This window comes from Drosophila mojavensis, unplaced genomic scaffold (assembly GCF_018153725.1).
Source record: "Drosophila mojavensis isolate 15081-1352.22 unplaced genomic scaffold, ASM1815372v1 contig_36, whole genome shotgun sequence".
Classification (NCBI taxonomy): domain Eukaryota; kingdom Metazoa; phylum Arthropoda; class Insecta; order Diptera; family Drosophilidae; genus Drosophila; species Drosophila mojavensis.
The window spans coordinates 14072321-14089062 of NW_025318858.1; the positions used below are offsets into that span (position 1 = coordinate 14072321).

Here is a 16742-nt window from a genome sequence, read left to right on the forward strand (position 1 = left end):
ATTTGTGGCACCCGCTGCCAGCTGCGAGCTGCCAGTTGCCATTTGCCTTTTGCCAGCTGTCCAGGGCATAGGTCAAATGCAAAGTGCTAGGTCTCGAGCTAAATTAAATTTCTCTCTCTCTATCTCTCTTTTTCTGTCTCTCTCTCTCTCTCTCTATCTACTTCTGTCTCTGTAACGGAGAACTACAAAGGCGACTTCAAACAAGGTACAAACAAACGAAGCTAACGTAAAATGATGCTGAAAAACAAACATCGCCAAGAGGCAAGAACCAAAAAGCGCAACAAGATGCAAAAGAGCAGCATAGGAAATAGCCGACACTTAAATGCCCTATAAAGCAAGAAAATACAATACAATGGCAAAAGATATGAATAACAAATACAGACTAGAATATAATTTATTTGATAAAAATTGAAAAGAAAATATACATATAAAATATATGAACGCAAGCTGAATACAGTTGAAGAGAGGATTAAATTCCCCATACTGCATATGCTTAAAAAAGCTAAGTCTATCGATTATTATCGATACACATATTACGTATATAAACTCCAACTGTATGCAGTTAGAGATCAGATTAATATCTTCATATATCAATGTATTGTTAAAAACTCTCTAGCTCTAACTATACTCACATTACGCCCTAAAACGAAGGGAAACTAACGACTATTATCGAAAAAAATTAATTATTAACTTGTACTTCAAAAGGTACACAAGAATATTAGTGAAAAATTTAAGTTGCGACATTTCGGTGTTCATAAGGTTAGACAGTCGGACAGATGGACAGGTTTTAATCGACTCAGATCGTCGACCTGATTAAAAACATATATATGTCGGAACAGTATTTTTATCAGTCATCGTTTCGCGCAGCGAGTTTCGACCGCACTTGAATTCTGGACGCAACTAACTTGTGTCTCTCAATTATTCTTTGTGCCTACCATCGAACCTCACTCGGCGACAGCGACACAACGCTGTCGCCTCGCTAAAACGGTACTTCTTAAGCGACAAAATACAAATATTGGCTGATGCAATATGATGAAATCCATTCTTGGAAAATAGCCGAAAACTACAACCACACACATACAACCTCATTACACACCGACACTACAACTACACGCATAAGTGCGAAGGCATACAGAAAAGGGAAAATATGCGAGTAGGTAGTAAGCGCAATTATAGTGCTCGCCAACATATTAATACTACTTGCTTCGACACGGCCATCCTGACTCTAACACGCCCTCGTGTGTGAAATAATAACATTTAAGTCTTTCTTTTCTTTTCTTGTTTCTTCATATTTCCTTTTTTAACCAAACGATATACATCATTCCTTACAAAATCGATCCTCCCTTCATGTAACCTGTCAACTCGTATCAACCCATCATTACAACAATACACTTCCATACAATTCATACAAAGCATCAGCCTCCATGTATTACCAAAACACCTTAACACAATTATAATCTCCATTCATTATCACCATTTATATTTCTTTGATGAGTAGTTTTGTTAGCATTCTTCTTTAAGCATTATTTACTCCATTTCATTCAACATTATATAATCAAATGCCCCACACGCCATGATCAAAACTACATCAGTACGTTTTGCACTTGTGCTTGCATTATTATATAATCAACATTATATAATCAAATGCCCCACACGCCATGATCAAAACTACATCAGTACGTTTTGCACTTGTGCTTGCATTATTATATAATCCAGTACTCTGCCATTTTCTTTGGCCAGCCGTACTCTTCACTCTCTTTAGTGACTTCACTCTCCTTCACTTTCTTTAGTGACTTCAACATTCTCAACCTTTTTATTCTCACTGTCTTTTTCAACAGTTTCTCAATACCTTACTGTCTCTTGCAACAGTTTCTCAATACATTACTGTTTCTTCCAACAGTTTCTCAGAACATTACTATCTCTTCCAACAGTTTCACTTTCAATATCATTCATATGATCATCACAACATTCCGGATTCAACGACATACTTCCACTCCATCTGGCAACTTCCTCATATCATCATGAGTATGATTGTATTTTCTATTATTTAACTATTTGTTCCTATTATTAATTTTCTAACAATTCAGATGCTTACAACTGTCCTCTAAACTTTAAATTTAACTTTGTTCGAAAGCTTTCTTAATTTTTTAAAAACACAGAGAGATCTTTCAAAACAAAAGAGCATAATACTTTTAACTTGTACATTTGCTTTAAAAACCTTTTTTTTTTTTTTTTATTGTTTGTTTATTTATTTTTTTGAAACAAGTCTCACTACGGCCATTCTGACATTTACACGTCCTCGTGAGTACAAAGTATAAATGAACAAGGCAAACTAAGTCATTCCATTGACAGAGTTTCCAACATAAAATAATTATAGCAAAGGCATTTTACTAGCTGACTACTCTTACATGAAGATTACTTAGATCTTCAGGACAACAGCTTACCTAAAATCCTACTGTCAGTGACTACCAGCGAGTCGATAGGGTAACACATTAACTCATGTTCCTAACAGCGCTAGCAAACCAATGACATGTTTATCATTAAGACTCTGAGGTATAGTGTCTGATGTCCACAGTGTGTCTCACATGTTACGTTCCACTACTCTTCCTACTCACTACTGACGTCTCTTTCAACGCCTTCATTTCTTTCTTCTCAACTGTCCTCACCCTTTAAGACTATCTTTACTCATTTACCAAAATAAATTACAAGTGAAATACAAAAAGCTGATTGACATCAACATTTAACCCCTGGGAATCAAAGCAAGGATCGAGCCTCGGCCAAAGAATTGCAACTTATTCACAAAATGAATTCCGTCAGAATCTCTGCGCTGTTCAGCCATATGATACTTACTAATGCATGAGAGATTTCTAGAAAATAAGTCAACATTACCCATTCTTCTTCCCTCTATGTACTGCAAATCAAATGAAAACATCTATAAATTAGCACACCATCTTTCTGTCCTGTAAAATATGTTACGTTTAGTTCTTGATGCCTAATTAACAATCAATAAAAACGACAATATTTGTGTCCGTCCAATAATAATAATGAAAATGCTGTATAGCAGCACCGACAGTAATTGTAGTTGGCAAAATGACACTAATGACACCAATGACACCAAAATGAAACTCAACAAAGAAACTCGAGATATAATTTTTTTTTTTTTTTTTTTTTTTTTTTTTTTTTTGGGCCTGACGACTGGCCTTCAACGTATTAAATGAATTACAAACAAATTTTGTACTTAGCTTTTCTCTCAATGAACATTCGGGAACCTCCTGGAATCTCATTTGCCGCATGCAAGCATCCGCACATTACACATGGCGGCGGCGCTCCACTGCTCTACGCACTTTTTTATTTTTTTGTCTTTTGTAATTTTTGTGCCACTTTTCACTCTATGTCTCGCTTACTCATTGCCAAGCAAGAAAAAAACACACCGCAAGCCACATGAACATGCACGAACATGCGCTATTAATTGTTGTGAAGTTGCACCAATTCAAATTGCTCGTCAGATGCCGGCTTTTACAAGTTAATCAAATTAACAAATTTTAATTTTATTGTTTCATTTCTCATACTGAGTCGCGAGCCAGATCCCACTTCTGATGTCGGAACAGTATTTTTATCAGTCATCGTTTCGCGCAGCGAGTTTCGACCGCACTTGAATTCTGGACGCAACTAACTTGTGTCTCTCAATTATTCTTTGTGCCTACCATCGAACCTCACTCGGCGACAGCGACACAACGCTGTCGCCTCGCTAAAACGGTACTTCTTAAGCGACAAAATACAAATATTGGCTGATGCAATATGATGAAATCCATTCTTGGAAAATAGCCGAAAACTACAACCACACACATACAACCTCATTACACACCGACACTACAACTACACGCATAAGTGCGAAGGCATACAGAAAAGGAAAAATATGCGAGTAGGTAGTAAGCGCAATTATAGTGCTCGCCAACATATTAATACTACTTGCTTCGACATATATATATACTTGGAATCTACCATGCTTGCTTCAGCTTGTTACATACATTTCCATTATACCTAATTTCCCGCTGGCAATGCATATGCATCCTCTATACTGATCGCTTTTCGATGACTATCGATGTTGAGCACAGCAATATCAACGTTGTAATGAAAATACAGTCGAGTCGCGATCATTTATAACCCGCTAGATCCTAAATCGCGATTAATCGGAAAAATTCTATCCCCTTGAAAAAATTTGTTCTCAATAATTTAAAATTCTGTGCAAATAAAAAAAAATAAAAAAAATTGATTCCCTTGCCATTTCGAATTATCGGGACTCAACTGTATCATCACTTCATCAAACACTATGTTCAGTTTTCGATAAATACTGGGCATCGATGTTTAGCTTTCGATAACGACATCGTCGTGAACATCAATGTTTTGCTAGGGTATACAAAAATGCCAGCAGTTTCAACTCTCTGTCGGCTGCATATATACCCTGCAACTACTGTCACGACACAAGTATGCAAAATGAAATACAAATTACAGCAACTACTGCGACTGCTGCGACAACAACAACAGCACCAACAACAACAGCTTTGACAACAACACGAGCACGCACACTCCACACAATAAAGCAACAAAACGCCTCAAAGGCTAACAGCAGCCGTGATTGTAGTTGGCTTCTGCCTCGGTCGGTGCTTTGCTCTCGGCTTTTTCTTTTTTCTCCCTCTCCCTCTCTCTTTTTCTTTTTTATGTTGCTCATCCGCCCCGTTGGCCAGACGAAGCGCTAAACAATGCAAAGCGCAAAAAGTGTTGCATACTTTTAGCAGCAACGCAAAAGCGTGTGAAAGATGCACACAACAACACAAACAACCACAAACACTCACACACATACATACATGAATAGCAATGGAAAGCTGTGAATGGCAAGAGTTTCGACGTTCTTTTTTTTCGGCTATCCAATTTTTTGCGAACTGGGTGAAATTGTTGAAAAATTGTCAAACAATTGCGACGCCAAAGGATGGGGGCTGGGTCGATGTTTAACTGTGCAGGGAATTGGGCGTGGCTGGCACACAAACATCACGAAATGCACATCGCGAGAACAGTTAAGCGCAATCAGAGACCGAGCTGCAGAAATTTCATCTGACAGAGCCAAACGTGCCAGCGAAGACGGACAAAATTGATATAGCGCTAAAGTTTAGACTACGTGATTAAAATCCTATTAAGAGATGAGCAAAGCAAAACTATCTGCAACTATCTCTGACACACACATAGACACACACGCAGGTCTATAATCAGCGGCATAAAGTTTTTGATAGCTAAATGCCAAAAGTTTCACAGTTTGTACATAAATTTTTATTGAATTGTGCGAGTTCCCAATTTCAATATTTATTTATTCCTAGCGCAACTTTTAATTGCAATAACTATTAACTATTAGATTTTCGCTTCGAAGCGCTTTTGAATTGAAAGTCAAAAGTTCAATGAAAATAGAGTTTATGTTTATTTCTTATTTTTTGTATTTTCTTCTTCATATTGCTTGTATTATGCATTATATAACGTCAAATTAATTAAATCTAAATTAAAATCTCATTATATAGCCCATATATAGCAGTCGACTATAATTATAACATTTACGATTGTAAGATTTCATCGAATGAGTAGTTCGATAAAACCTATATATGTATATATATTATATATTCTTATGATATAAATCTTAATACATATATTTACAATACATATTTTTATATTTTGTTTCTACACTCTTCTAAAAATGATAAATATATTAAATAGTAGAACTATAATATAATAGGCATTGTTTATAGTATTAAAAAAATATAAATAAAATATTTTAAAGTTGTCAAATTGCTTGCAGTTTTCACTCAGATTAAAAATAAAAAATTATATTAAATAATAATGCTACAAAATAAATATAATTAAAGTAAAAATAATTAATTAATAAATATATTATTATTTATATTATAAAAATATTATATATATGTATGTTACAATAAAATTTAATAATTTTAATAATAAAATAAATATAATATATGTATAACAAATAATATAATAATAATATTGCTTGTTTAATTTCATTTCATATTTTTTTTTTTGTTTTTTTTTTGTCTTTGTTTCTCTGATCCACTTTCTTTATCTTTACTCCTCTGCCTCTCACGCGCTCTTTCCAGTAACTCTCCTTTATTCCTTTTTAATCCCTTTCTCATCCTATTTCTCTCTATCTCCTTCTATATTCCTCTCTCTCTCTCTCTCTCTCCCTCTCTCCCTCTCTCTCTCTCTATGTTAGCACTTTCATTAAGTCTGTCTGGTGAAAATAATATTGAAGAAATAAAACACAAAAATACCTTAAGAAGGTCCCAGCAAAAAGAACTTTAAAATATAAACTCAGGATCAAGATTTATCAAACCAAATAATAAAAAAATTAAATTAATAGAAAATAGTGAAATTTAATATTTTATATCATAATACAACAAAATACTTTATATATCCTGCACAGAAATCGCCTAATCCAAATGAAATAACCCTTTTCATAGCCTCATAAATTTGGCAAATTTGTCGTAAACTTGTTGATAATGCTTAAAAAAAAAAAAAAAAAAAAAAACCCCTCTGAGCACACATGAGTGTGTTTAATCATAAAGAGCATGCTTTAAATTCAGTGCAATGCACAATGAAAAACTTGCTCAACATTGTCAAGTCATAAGCCCAAAAAGAGAGAGAAAAAACCGAAGGAAAGTGCTCGACGACCCAAAGCGCCATCAATCAGAGTGTCAATCACTTTTTGTGTCCAGCCAGAAGCCAGCGGCCTAAGCAGATGTGCTTTCATATTTAACAAAACACACACACACACATACAAGCCTATATGTACATTTGTGTATGAGAGAGGGAGAAACATTGTTGGACAATGTCAACTGTTGCCCACTTGTTGAGCACCCACAGCAGAGCAATAGCAGCCCACAAGTCAGGCACAAAGAAAACTTAAGTGGCCACAAAACACGGCTCTGTACTGTGTGCGTGTGTGTGTGTGTGCGTGTGTGTATGTGCTTAGACATTTGGGGCAGAGACAGACCACAGTTTATGTCAGGCAGCCGCAATTCGAATGCGAATGCGAATGTGAGGGAGAATACGCATACGCCATGTGGGCGGGCAGGGGCTGGGTGCTGTGGGTACCCTGGGTACTGTGGGTACTGTGGGTCACTTTAATTATTCTGTGAACGGCTTAGGTCTTAGGGCCAACTTAAACGGCCACTAAAGCCAGGCGACCGAAGAGCACGCCCTCGCCCGCAACCGGCGCCGGCGTGTGAAATGAGCCAAACTGGCGTTCGGCGGGGAGAGGCGGCCGTCCTCAGCTCCGGCTTGTCACTCACATAATTCCGCTCAAGTGACACGGAGTGGCTACGGCCGGGCGACACTCAAAAGTTTGTTGGCACTTGGCAGCCACACGCCAAGTTGACCTTGTGCTAAGCAAAAGCAAACGCAAATAGAGCGTGCTAACAGCCCCGGCTATCCCATTTAGGGGTTTTCCCTCCCGCACTCTCTCCCTCACCCTTCCTCACCCTCTGGGACTCGCTGTCAGCTACAAAAATCGAACAAAGTGACGTGGCTGGAATTCATCTCGACTACCATAAGAGAGTTTCTCCTCTGGACACTTTAATTTGTCAAAGGACTTGCACGAGTAGCTCTTATTATTGTGCTCAAGCTTAAAACTTCGATTCGCAGCTCTATCCCAGTCGGGCAGGTACTAAGTAACATAATCCACAAAGCTGTTGAAATTGCTTTCTTATTTTATAGATTTTCAATTTATATTATATATTTAAAAGATTTACTGTAATGAAAATATTTTCAGTGCAAGTTTTATATCTTCTTTGATAGATTTAAGTATCTTTTAAATATACCACAAAGACAACCAAAAGCTTTTGTTTAAATTATTTTGTAATATATAATATAATATAAAAATAAAATTAAATTATTGTATAATATTACTAATTACTAATTATAAAATTATAAAATTTTGTAGAACAAAATTATAAAATTGTGTATTTTCCCATGAAGATTTGGGCTGAAATAGAATTTTATTGGTTCGTTTCAGTTAAGCATATTAAGCAGATTATATAATGTAAAGTTATATAAAAAATATTTTTGTAAATATATAGCCACAAAAATGAATAATAAAAACTTAAATTGTATTTTTTTTTTTTAACTATTAAATTCGATTTATATATTTATATATTTTAATTATATATTTTAATGTTATTGTAATATTTTTCTTATTGAAGGCAAACTCTATATATAAGTATTTATTTTTATTTAAGTAAATAATAATAATACTAAATATCTATTATATTTTATATTTATTCGTGGATTGCTTCATTTTTTTAAGGATTTTTAAATAATGCATAATAATTAATTATTTTTATTTAATTATTTTATTTTTATTTTATATTTAATTTATTTTATTCTATTATAATAGTTATTATGTTTATATTTAAATTTTAGTATTTTTTTTTTTTTTTTTAATAAATTTTTATAATATTATTCATTTCCCACAAGCTGATTAACTGTTAACAGTTTATATACTATTAAGCTTATTTAACAAGCTAAGTAAATATTTGCACAATCTAACTATTATTATATTACTCTGATTCATTGAATTGTTCATTATTAAGTATTCATATTAAGCACATGAAACAAAGCAAACAATTTAAGTAAATATTTTCCCCCAATCTGTATCAATAATATTTGCGCATCATTTCAATCATATTGGTTTTCTCTTGAATATATATCCGTGTATTATCTGTCTGTTTGCACTTACCCAGATGATGGGCTATGTGATCCCGCTCCTCGGACTCGCCGATAATGAAATCGGAATGCTGCTGCTGCTGCTGATGGTGCAACAGATCCAAATGATGCTGATGCATCTCGCTGTCCACATCGTGGGCGTCCTGTGCGGCGACCAGAGACCGCGAAAGGGTCAACCAACTGGCCGAGACGGCGGCAGCGGCAACAATTAGCCATGAGCATATTTCCGGCATTTTATGTTTCCGTTGCTGTTTCATTGCTGTTGCTGCTGTTGCTGCTGCTGCTGTTGCATCCGCTGTCAGCGGAAATATTTTAATTTTCATTTTTATTTGTTTATGCATTCGTTTTTATTTCTTTCCTTCTGTTCTCTCACTCGCTCTTGCTTCTCCTTGACTGTTTAATATTTGCGCTATTATTATTTTTTATACTTTGTTGGAATGCTGTTTGGTTTGCTTTTGTCAATGTTTACGCGCGCGCTAGTTGCAGTTGCATAGTAGTTTGTTCTTTCTGCGGAATGGGGCGGGGCAGCGTAGGGGCGCCACGCATATTCTTTATCTGTGTGCGAAAATGCGCTCTTTATCTTTGTTTCAATGGCAATTCATTGCGTCTCTTAAATATTTACGCGCAACAATTTGTTCAGCCCTCGGCTGAGTGGCAAAATGCATTTTCCATTGCAGCGCTGGCTGCACTCGCCTCCCCATGGACTACGACGATGTCCACAACTGCAAATAGCAAAAAAAAAAAAAAAAAAAAAAAAAAAAAGAAATACAAAAATAAATACATGTTAAAATTATTGTATCAAAATGCATGACATGTTTTAATAAACATCTTTTTTAATGCGCACATTTATTATTACCATTATAACATATATATATATTTTTTCTCTTTTTTGCTTTTGGTATAAGTTTTCATCATGGCATTATTAAATATTTCATTATTTATTCATTTGCATAACGCAGCGTTTAACAATTTGCCTCACTCCCTCTCAGTGTCTGTCTCGACTCTACCTCTCTCTCTCTCTCTCTCTCTCTCTGTTTACCCTTTGTCTGAGTGGTTATAAATTATGTGCTAACAGCATGCATAGCCGGCATTAATAGTTGCCAACTTTGTGGCTTAATTATGGTTGCAAGAGCATCGCTTATCACTGATATGGGGGAAAGAGGGAAAGAGATAGAAGCACTGTATGAGAGAGATGGGGCTTATTGTATTTAAAAGTCTCGCAGATATTTACTTCCTTTCAGCTGTAAGTGTCCAAGCCGTAGACAACAATTGCACACGATTTCACTTACGAGAAATATTTTTCAAGCTATATATACATATATATATATGTATTCTTCAAAATATTCATACACATTCAAAATGTATTTTTACTTACTTTACTTATGGAAATAAATTAATATATAAATCTACTCATTCACGAAAATAAAATGAGTGTATTGGATCATTTTAATTTTTTATTTTTATTTTTTTAACTTTATCATTGTTAAATTTGATGTTTATCAATATCTCACATCTGATTGAATATTTAAATCTATTTAACTCTCCTAATGCTGACTATATGAATACCTGCTAATTTGCTTATTTGCAGATTACAATTAATATTTTAATTTTTTTACAGTCCGTCTACTTAAGTTAAGTTGTCGTTCATTGAAATTATATATTGATTTTTTAAAAATTATATTTTTATTTTTTAATGCAAATTTGTATGGAATTCTTTCCTCTTTTTTTTATTATTTTTTATTTTGCCCTAAAGACTGCAAAATGTGCAGGATTTAAAATACACAAAAGGACGCTAAGCACAAATAATACAATAAATATTTGTATAAAAAAGTTTAAGCACCAACAAAAAACACACACAGTTTGCACACAAGAATGTTTGGTTTTAGTTTAGAGGTTCTGATTCTACTACTACTACTACTACATAAGATAACTGCTACTCTCTCTCTCTCTCTCCCACTTTCTCAAGTCACAGCTACAGGCCATTGCAATGCATTGGGTAAACACACACACACAAAATGTGTACGCTGGCTTCACTTGCTTTGGCTCTCTTAGCGAGAGCAAGCAACGAGTTCTCGCATGGCTACAGCTTAGCAGGGGTATCAAGGCGAATAAGAGTCTGCTGATGAATGAACCAATAAGTTCTTTAAACAGTCTTTAAAGCCTTATAAACTCAATTTCAAGGTGAAAGGCAGCCCAAGGGAGATTAAGTTGTTCCGTCGCCTAGCAATGGCCAGCAATGGCAAATGCGGGCGGGCACAGTGGACAGAGTCCAGGCAGCAGGCTCAACTACTTCTGTCACTGATACTATATAAAAGTATTATTTACTATTAAAATAATTTAATTTATTTAAATTTTATTTATTTATTTGAAATAAATAAAGTAAATTATAAAGAATTAAAATAAGCATATTCATTGACATTTGTATATCATCACATTACACTAAATTGCATTTATAACTAAATTTATTATTTTTTAACTCATCTGCATAGCTAGCCAATAAAAGTTAACTGTTTTGATTTCTCAGAGTGTAAGTGAAAAACACTTATACATATATCTAAATTACAATTACTGAAATTATTCAGATTGCCACTAGAACTGCCCAGCTAAGTCACATCAACTAGATTTGCTTGTAGCCCACTATTATGAATAATAATAATATAAATATTTCGACTATTTCCAAATAAGACACTTTTCCAGCTGATAAACATTTAAACTACACCCTAATGCATAATTCATGTATATTATATATGTATAAATAAAGTTTACAGACTTGTATTTTGTCCTTTTGTCTATGCAAAGGCCATACTAAGCCCTTACAGTTATGCCACTGACAGTCAAAAGATCCGCATAATGCGCGCTTGCAGCACAGTCAAGGTGGTAATTCATTGCTCATTAGCTGCGCTTGAGAGAGGCTGGATGTGATAACGAGGCGTATGAGTAACTTGACATGCTTAATTTGTAGCATAAGCAGCTAGAGTGAGCTGGATGCTGCGCTTAATAGTATAAAGCGAAGATGGGAGGGAGGGATAATGGGGAGAGAGAGGGGAGAGAGTAGAAAGGATGCCTTACAGCATCAAAACGGATGCAGCCTTTAATTGCTTGCCGCGCGCAAATTAGAAAACTCGTCGAGTGGGTACATACAATAAATGTACATAAAGTGGGAGACATGGCCAGCCAACCAGCCAGCCAGCCGGGGGGCGGCCAGAGCGGGGGCGTGGCAACGACAACTTGAGAACAAAAGTCAAGCAAAACACAACGGGAAGCGGCTGAAAGGCATTTAAACTTTTGGACAAGTTTAATTTCCGTTGAGAGCGCCCCAACTAAATGAAAGAGAGAGAGAGAGAGAAAGAGAGTGTGTAAGAGGGAAATATGCTGAGAGCGAGACCGAGTCTGCTTGGCTATGAAATTGAAAGCACTTACAATCTTTGATGGAGTTGAGCCCGCTCAGCAATCAACTAATTGCGGTGAGCATGCGGCATTGTCTCAGCGAGTCTTTCGAATGCTTTCAAGTTCTGACAACGAGGCGAGGTCAAAAAATTGGTCAAAATATAGTATAAAGAAAATAAAGTATATATAATATATATTTAATTTAAAAAAGAAAAGCCCACAAAAAGTAACTAAATTTGAAGGGCTCGTTGGTATTGTTATTATCTGGTTATTACATATTATATTTATTATGATCAACGACGGCTGTTTTTTTTTTTTTTTTTTTTTTTTTTTTTTTTTTTTTTTTATCAGTTGACCAGGTGAAATTAATGAAGCGAAATGCTGGGATGACCTTTTGTCCAGCCTGTTTGAACCGCAGCGCCCTTTTGTGACCGTTTTCGGCCAGGTCGTCGCTGGCTTTATGGCTTTTTAGGGGCTTTTCAGCCGCCATTGAGCGCCGAAAATGTCATAAAGATAGCAACGGGCCACGCAACGCCAAAAAGGCGTTGAAAACTTGAATAAAATGTGACAAATGGTTTTTTATTTAATAAATTGGCTTAACCGGTTGTCGGGTTGCGGCCCATAGAACCAGGCATACCCAGCGCTACCCAACGTGGCCCCAATCTGACATTTATGAACGTAATTGAGTAAATGTGAAATGATTATGAATCAGGCGAGGCGGGCATAGGCGAGGCGAACCAGATCTGGCAGATTCTTTGTGCACTCTGATAAGCGCCAAAATAATATATATATATATATATATATATATATATATATATATATGTTATATATTTTATATTTACATTTATTGATATGTTATAAAAGCCTTCGATGTATTACATAATAATATTATGAGTTGAATTTAATTTTTTAAACTTATTGTATTCATTTATTAGGAATCTAAAGGTATTAAGGTATTTATGATAAATATACATAGTTAATATTTCTCACTTGAGCTCACAGAAGTATTTTCAAATATTAATTAAAAATACTTCTTTAAAGTAAATAAGAATAATAAAAAAAAATATAATTATATGTAAAATATTTACAAAAAATATTTCCTATGCTTAACAGATAAAATTAGCATTATAAAATAATAAAATCATTTGCAATAAAGATATGTAAAATAATTATATTACATCCATATGTGTCTATAAAAAATAAAAAATTTAATTATTTTATAATAAATATATTTTATTCAAATTCATAGGCAGGGAAATAATATTATATATATATATTTATACTATATTCATATAAATAAAAAAAATCAGAATTAATTTTTTTTTATAATATATAAATATATTAATAATAATGTATTCATGTAAAAATATATTCATGTATATACTTACATAATAATTATATATCAGAATCATATGAAAATTGTATTGAAAAATTTATTTACTAAATTTATATACATACATATGTATATATTTATAAAGCAAATTTAGTTAAATAATAATAGTTATTCTTTAATAAATACGTAGTATATTATATAATATTTTATTCATATATACATATACATAGAGAGAGAGAGAGAGATTTAATTAGAGATTTAATTTAATTAAAAAGCTCATAATTAAATCGAACTACTATTATAGATGATTTTTATTAAATTTAATTTCAAGTATATGTATGAATAAAATTTATATATATAAGAGTTTATCAAAAATATTTAACATAAAAGATAAGGTTAAATTGAATTTCTGTTAAGAATGGATTTTATTTATATTTTTATTTATTTTAATTTTATTTTTATAATTTATTTATTATTTTTATTATTTATTTATTTTTGTATTCCCAGCTAATATACACATTTTTTATATAATTTACCTATTTTTTTAATAGAAATTAGAATTCATGTCAAATTTAAATAAACTTAAATATTGAGCTCTGGCCAGCAATTTCCTTCAGCTTGAGTTAGATAATACTGAATGGGGTAAAATATAAATGAAATCTGAGCTGCTTAGTGATGCAACTGCGCCCTTGGGTTGCTTAGGCAACTCAACTGCAGCAATTAAAATATTTTCTATCGATTCAAAAGTCGCAAAGAACTAAGCAGACTTCCTGCTGCTCCTGCCGCTTCTCTTGCTGCTCCTCTTGCTCTCAAGATAAACCGAGTGCAAAGAGCTTCACTCATATTTGAATCAAAAATATTCCCCAGCTGAATGTTGCTGGCAACTTTTGTGCTCGCTTTGATTAACAGCTTGGAGACCTGAGGCGACGCAGATGGCGCTCCCAAGGCAAATCAGCTCGAAAAGCCAAACAATGTCATAATGATAAATAGCTCACAGAGCTACAAAGAGATGGGGAGGCAAGGCAAACGAGGTAGCGAAGCAGTGAGAGAGAGATAGAGAGAGAGAGTTTGTGTGAGAAAGTGCAACAACTTCTTTGGGCAACTCTGGCTAAGGCAGTTGACACCTTTTTAGGGCCGGCGCATCATTAACATTTTCATGGCGACTGTCAACACTGGCAGCCGGAGGTGTTTAGTGTTGGGTTTAGTGTTGTGGCCGTTGTCTCAACTGTTTGTTTGCTTATTGTTTGCATTCACTTTGCCTTGCTTTGCTTTGCTTTGCCTTGCTTTGTTCTCAACGTTTCCATTTCATTTGGCCTTTTATCAACAACTGTCAATCGTTAAATGACAAACACTGAAATGCGGCAACAGCGCGCGCGGATCGTTTCGTTAAATGATTCCAACTGTCATTTCGAGCCGCTAATCCTGCATGCCTTTCGCTTATTTAGCTGGGCAACAAAATAACAAATGATTATATCTACCCCCCTCCCACCACGAAACTTGTCCGTACTCTGACTCTTATCCCTATGGCCAGAGCCAATGCCACCCCACTCCAACATCGCTTTGTTTTCTAACTATATTTCACACGACTCACGCGATATCCCATTCCCACTCGCATTCCTCAACGTAATATATATACGTATATATTTGGGCTACCTTTGCGTGTCGGCAACTGCAGGCAGCAGCTGCTTGTCGCATAAAGGGCTTGTTTTATGTCACCTGCTGGCATCGTTCAGGTATTTCAGACTCTCCTCTGCAGCGCTGTCGCTCATTATGTGCATAAAGCGTCAGAAATTATGCCCAAATTCCAGCTGGCCATCAAAATTGTCTGGCAACTTAAATATTTTGCTGTTGCCAAAAAAAAAAACAAAACTGAAATGAGAAGGAAGCGAAACAGTTGACACCCAGCGGAAATCGCTGTCTAAAGCGAAACCTTTCGCGACAGCTGCCGCTTCGTTTTCACTCACAACTTGTAAACTTCAATAATTGTTTACGAAATCAATGTGTCGTTTCGAAAGTTTAAATCTGTCCCCAACTTGAAGTTTGCAGGTGTCGGAGTCGATGTGGAGCAAATTAAATGGAATTCCTCCTCTCATCATGTGCTTGGAATCAGAATGAATTAAAGCAACTGAAATGGATTCTACATAAAAATGATATAATTTGGATTGTTCCATTTTTATATATTTCGAAAGATTATCAGTTAAATGTGTCTATTGTAATTTGTTTATAGCAATTTTTGTTTGTTATTCGATAGATAAGAAGCTAGGGTAAAAACCATAGGTTGACTATATTATAATAATATTAATATTATAATAATAAATTAATATTAATAATAAAATAATATTTACGTATATATGGAATTTTTAATACCAAGTCTTATATGTGCAGAAGTCTTAAGAATGCAGAAATTTGATTAGAAATGAAGTGAACCATATAAAAAAAAATAATAATAATAATAATAAAAATAAATAAATAAAAATAAAATTAACTTTTAAGAACGTTACGCATTATGGCACAAATCGATGGGCTTGTCTATACATCTATAACTATACAGTTATATGATTTAACCTGCAATGATTCCTCCTACTCCTCCTGCTAGTTTAGCTAGCCTTAGTATCATAAGTCAAAGAGGATTATATTAGTTCGATTGGCTCTATTGGCAACATCGCTCTGATTGCATGTAAACTGCATTCCATATTCTGGCATATCCCTGACTGATTAAAGCCCGATGCACTTGACTGGCTAATTTGTTGTAGTCGAGCTGAATGTGTTTGGTAATTTCGTGATGTGACGGCAGTTCGTTCGCTGCATATCGAGCTGAGATGAATCAAGACCGGGATCGGGGATCCGTGTACGGATTCGTGTCCTTCTGCATATCTGCACGTCGTCCTGGCCACGTCCTTGCGTCAGCTGTCAGATTTCCTTTGCACTCAGCTGCTGCTGCTGTTGCTGACGCTGTGGCAGTTGCTGTTGCAGTTGCTATTGCTACAGCTGCTGTTGCTGTTGCTGTTGCTGCCGTTGCTGTTGCTGCTGCTGTGGGTCTCCTCTCGGCTGGAAAATGTTTTAATATAACACGCACACAGACGCACAAAGCGACGCCAACGAGGTCTGACACCCGCGCACACTAACTAGCCGTCGGGCCGGACCCATGCCGCATGCCAATGGCCCCTCCACTCGCCTGCGGCCCCCGATTCCCGTTGCCCTCCTTCCGCCGATGCGCGCATTGCAATTTCTTTTTCTTGCCTTG

At 35.1% G+C, this 16742-nt stretch overlaps 1 protein-coding gene across 2 annotated transcripts in view; it reads right to left on the reverse strand.

Moving 5' to 3' along the window:
• The window catches only part of LOC6576765 (cell adhesion molecule 2), a 73284-nt gene that overhangs the window by 49052 nt on the left and 7490 nt on the right, over positions 1-16742 (reverse strand). For both annotated transcript variants that reach the window (XM_044008565.1, XM_032728378.2), the window contains exon 2: positions 8792-9500. In XM_044008565.1, coding sequence (XP_043864500.1) covers positions 8792-9119 — 328 coding nt within the window. In that variant the 5' untranslated portion in view covers positions 9120-9500. The remainder of the gene's footprint in view (positions 1-8791; positions 9501-16742) is intronic.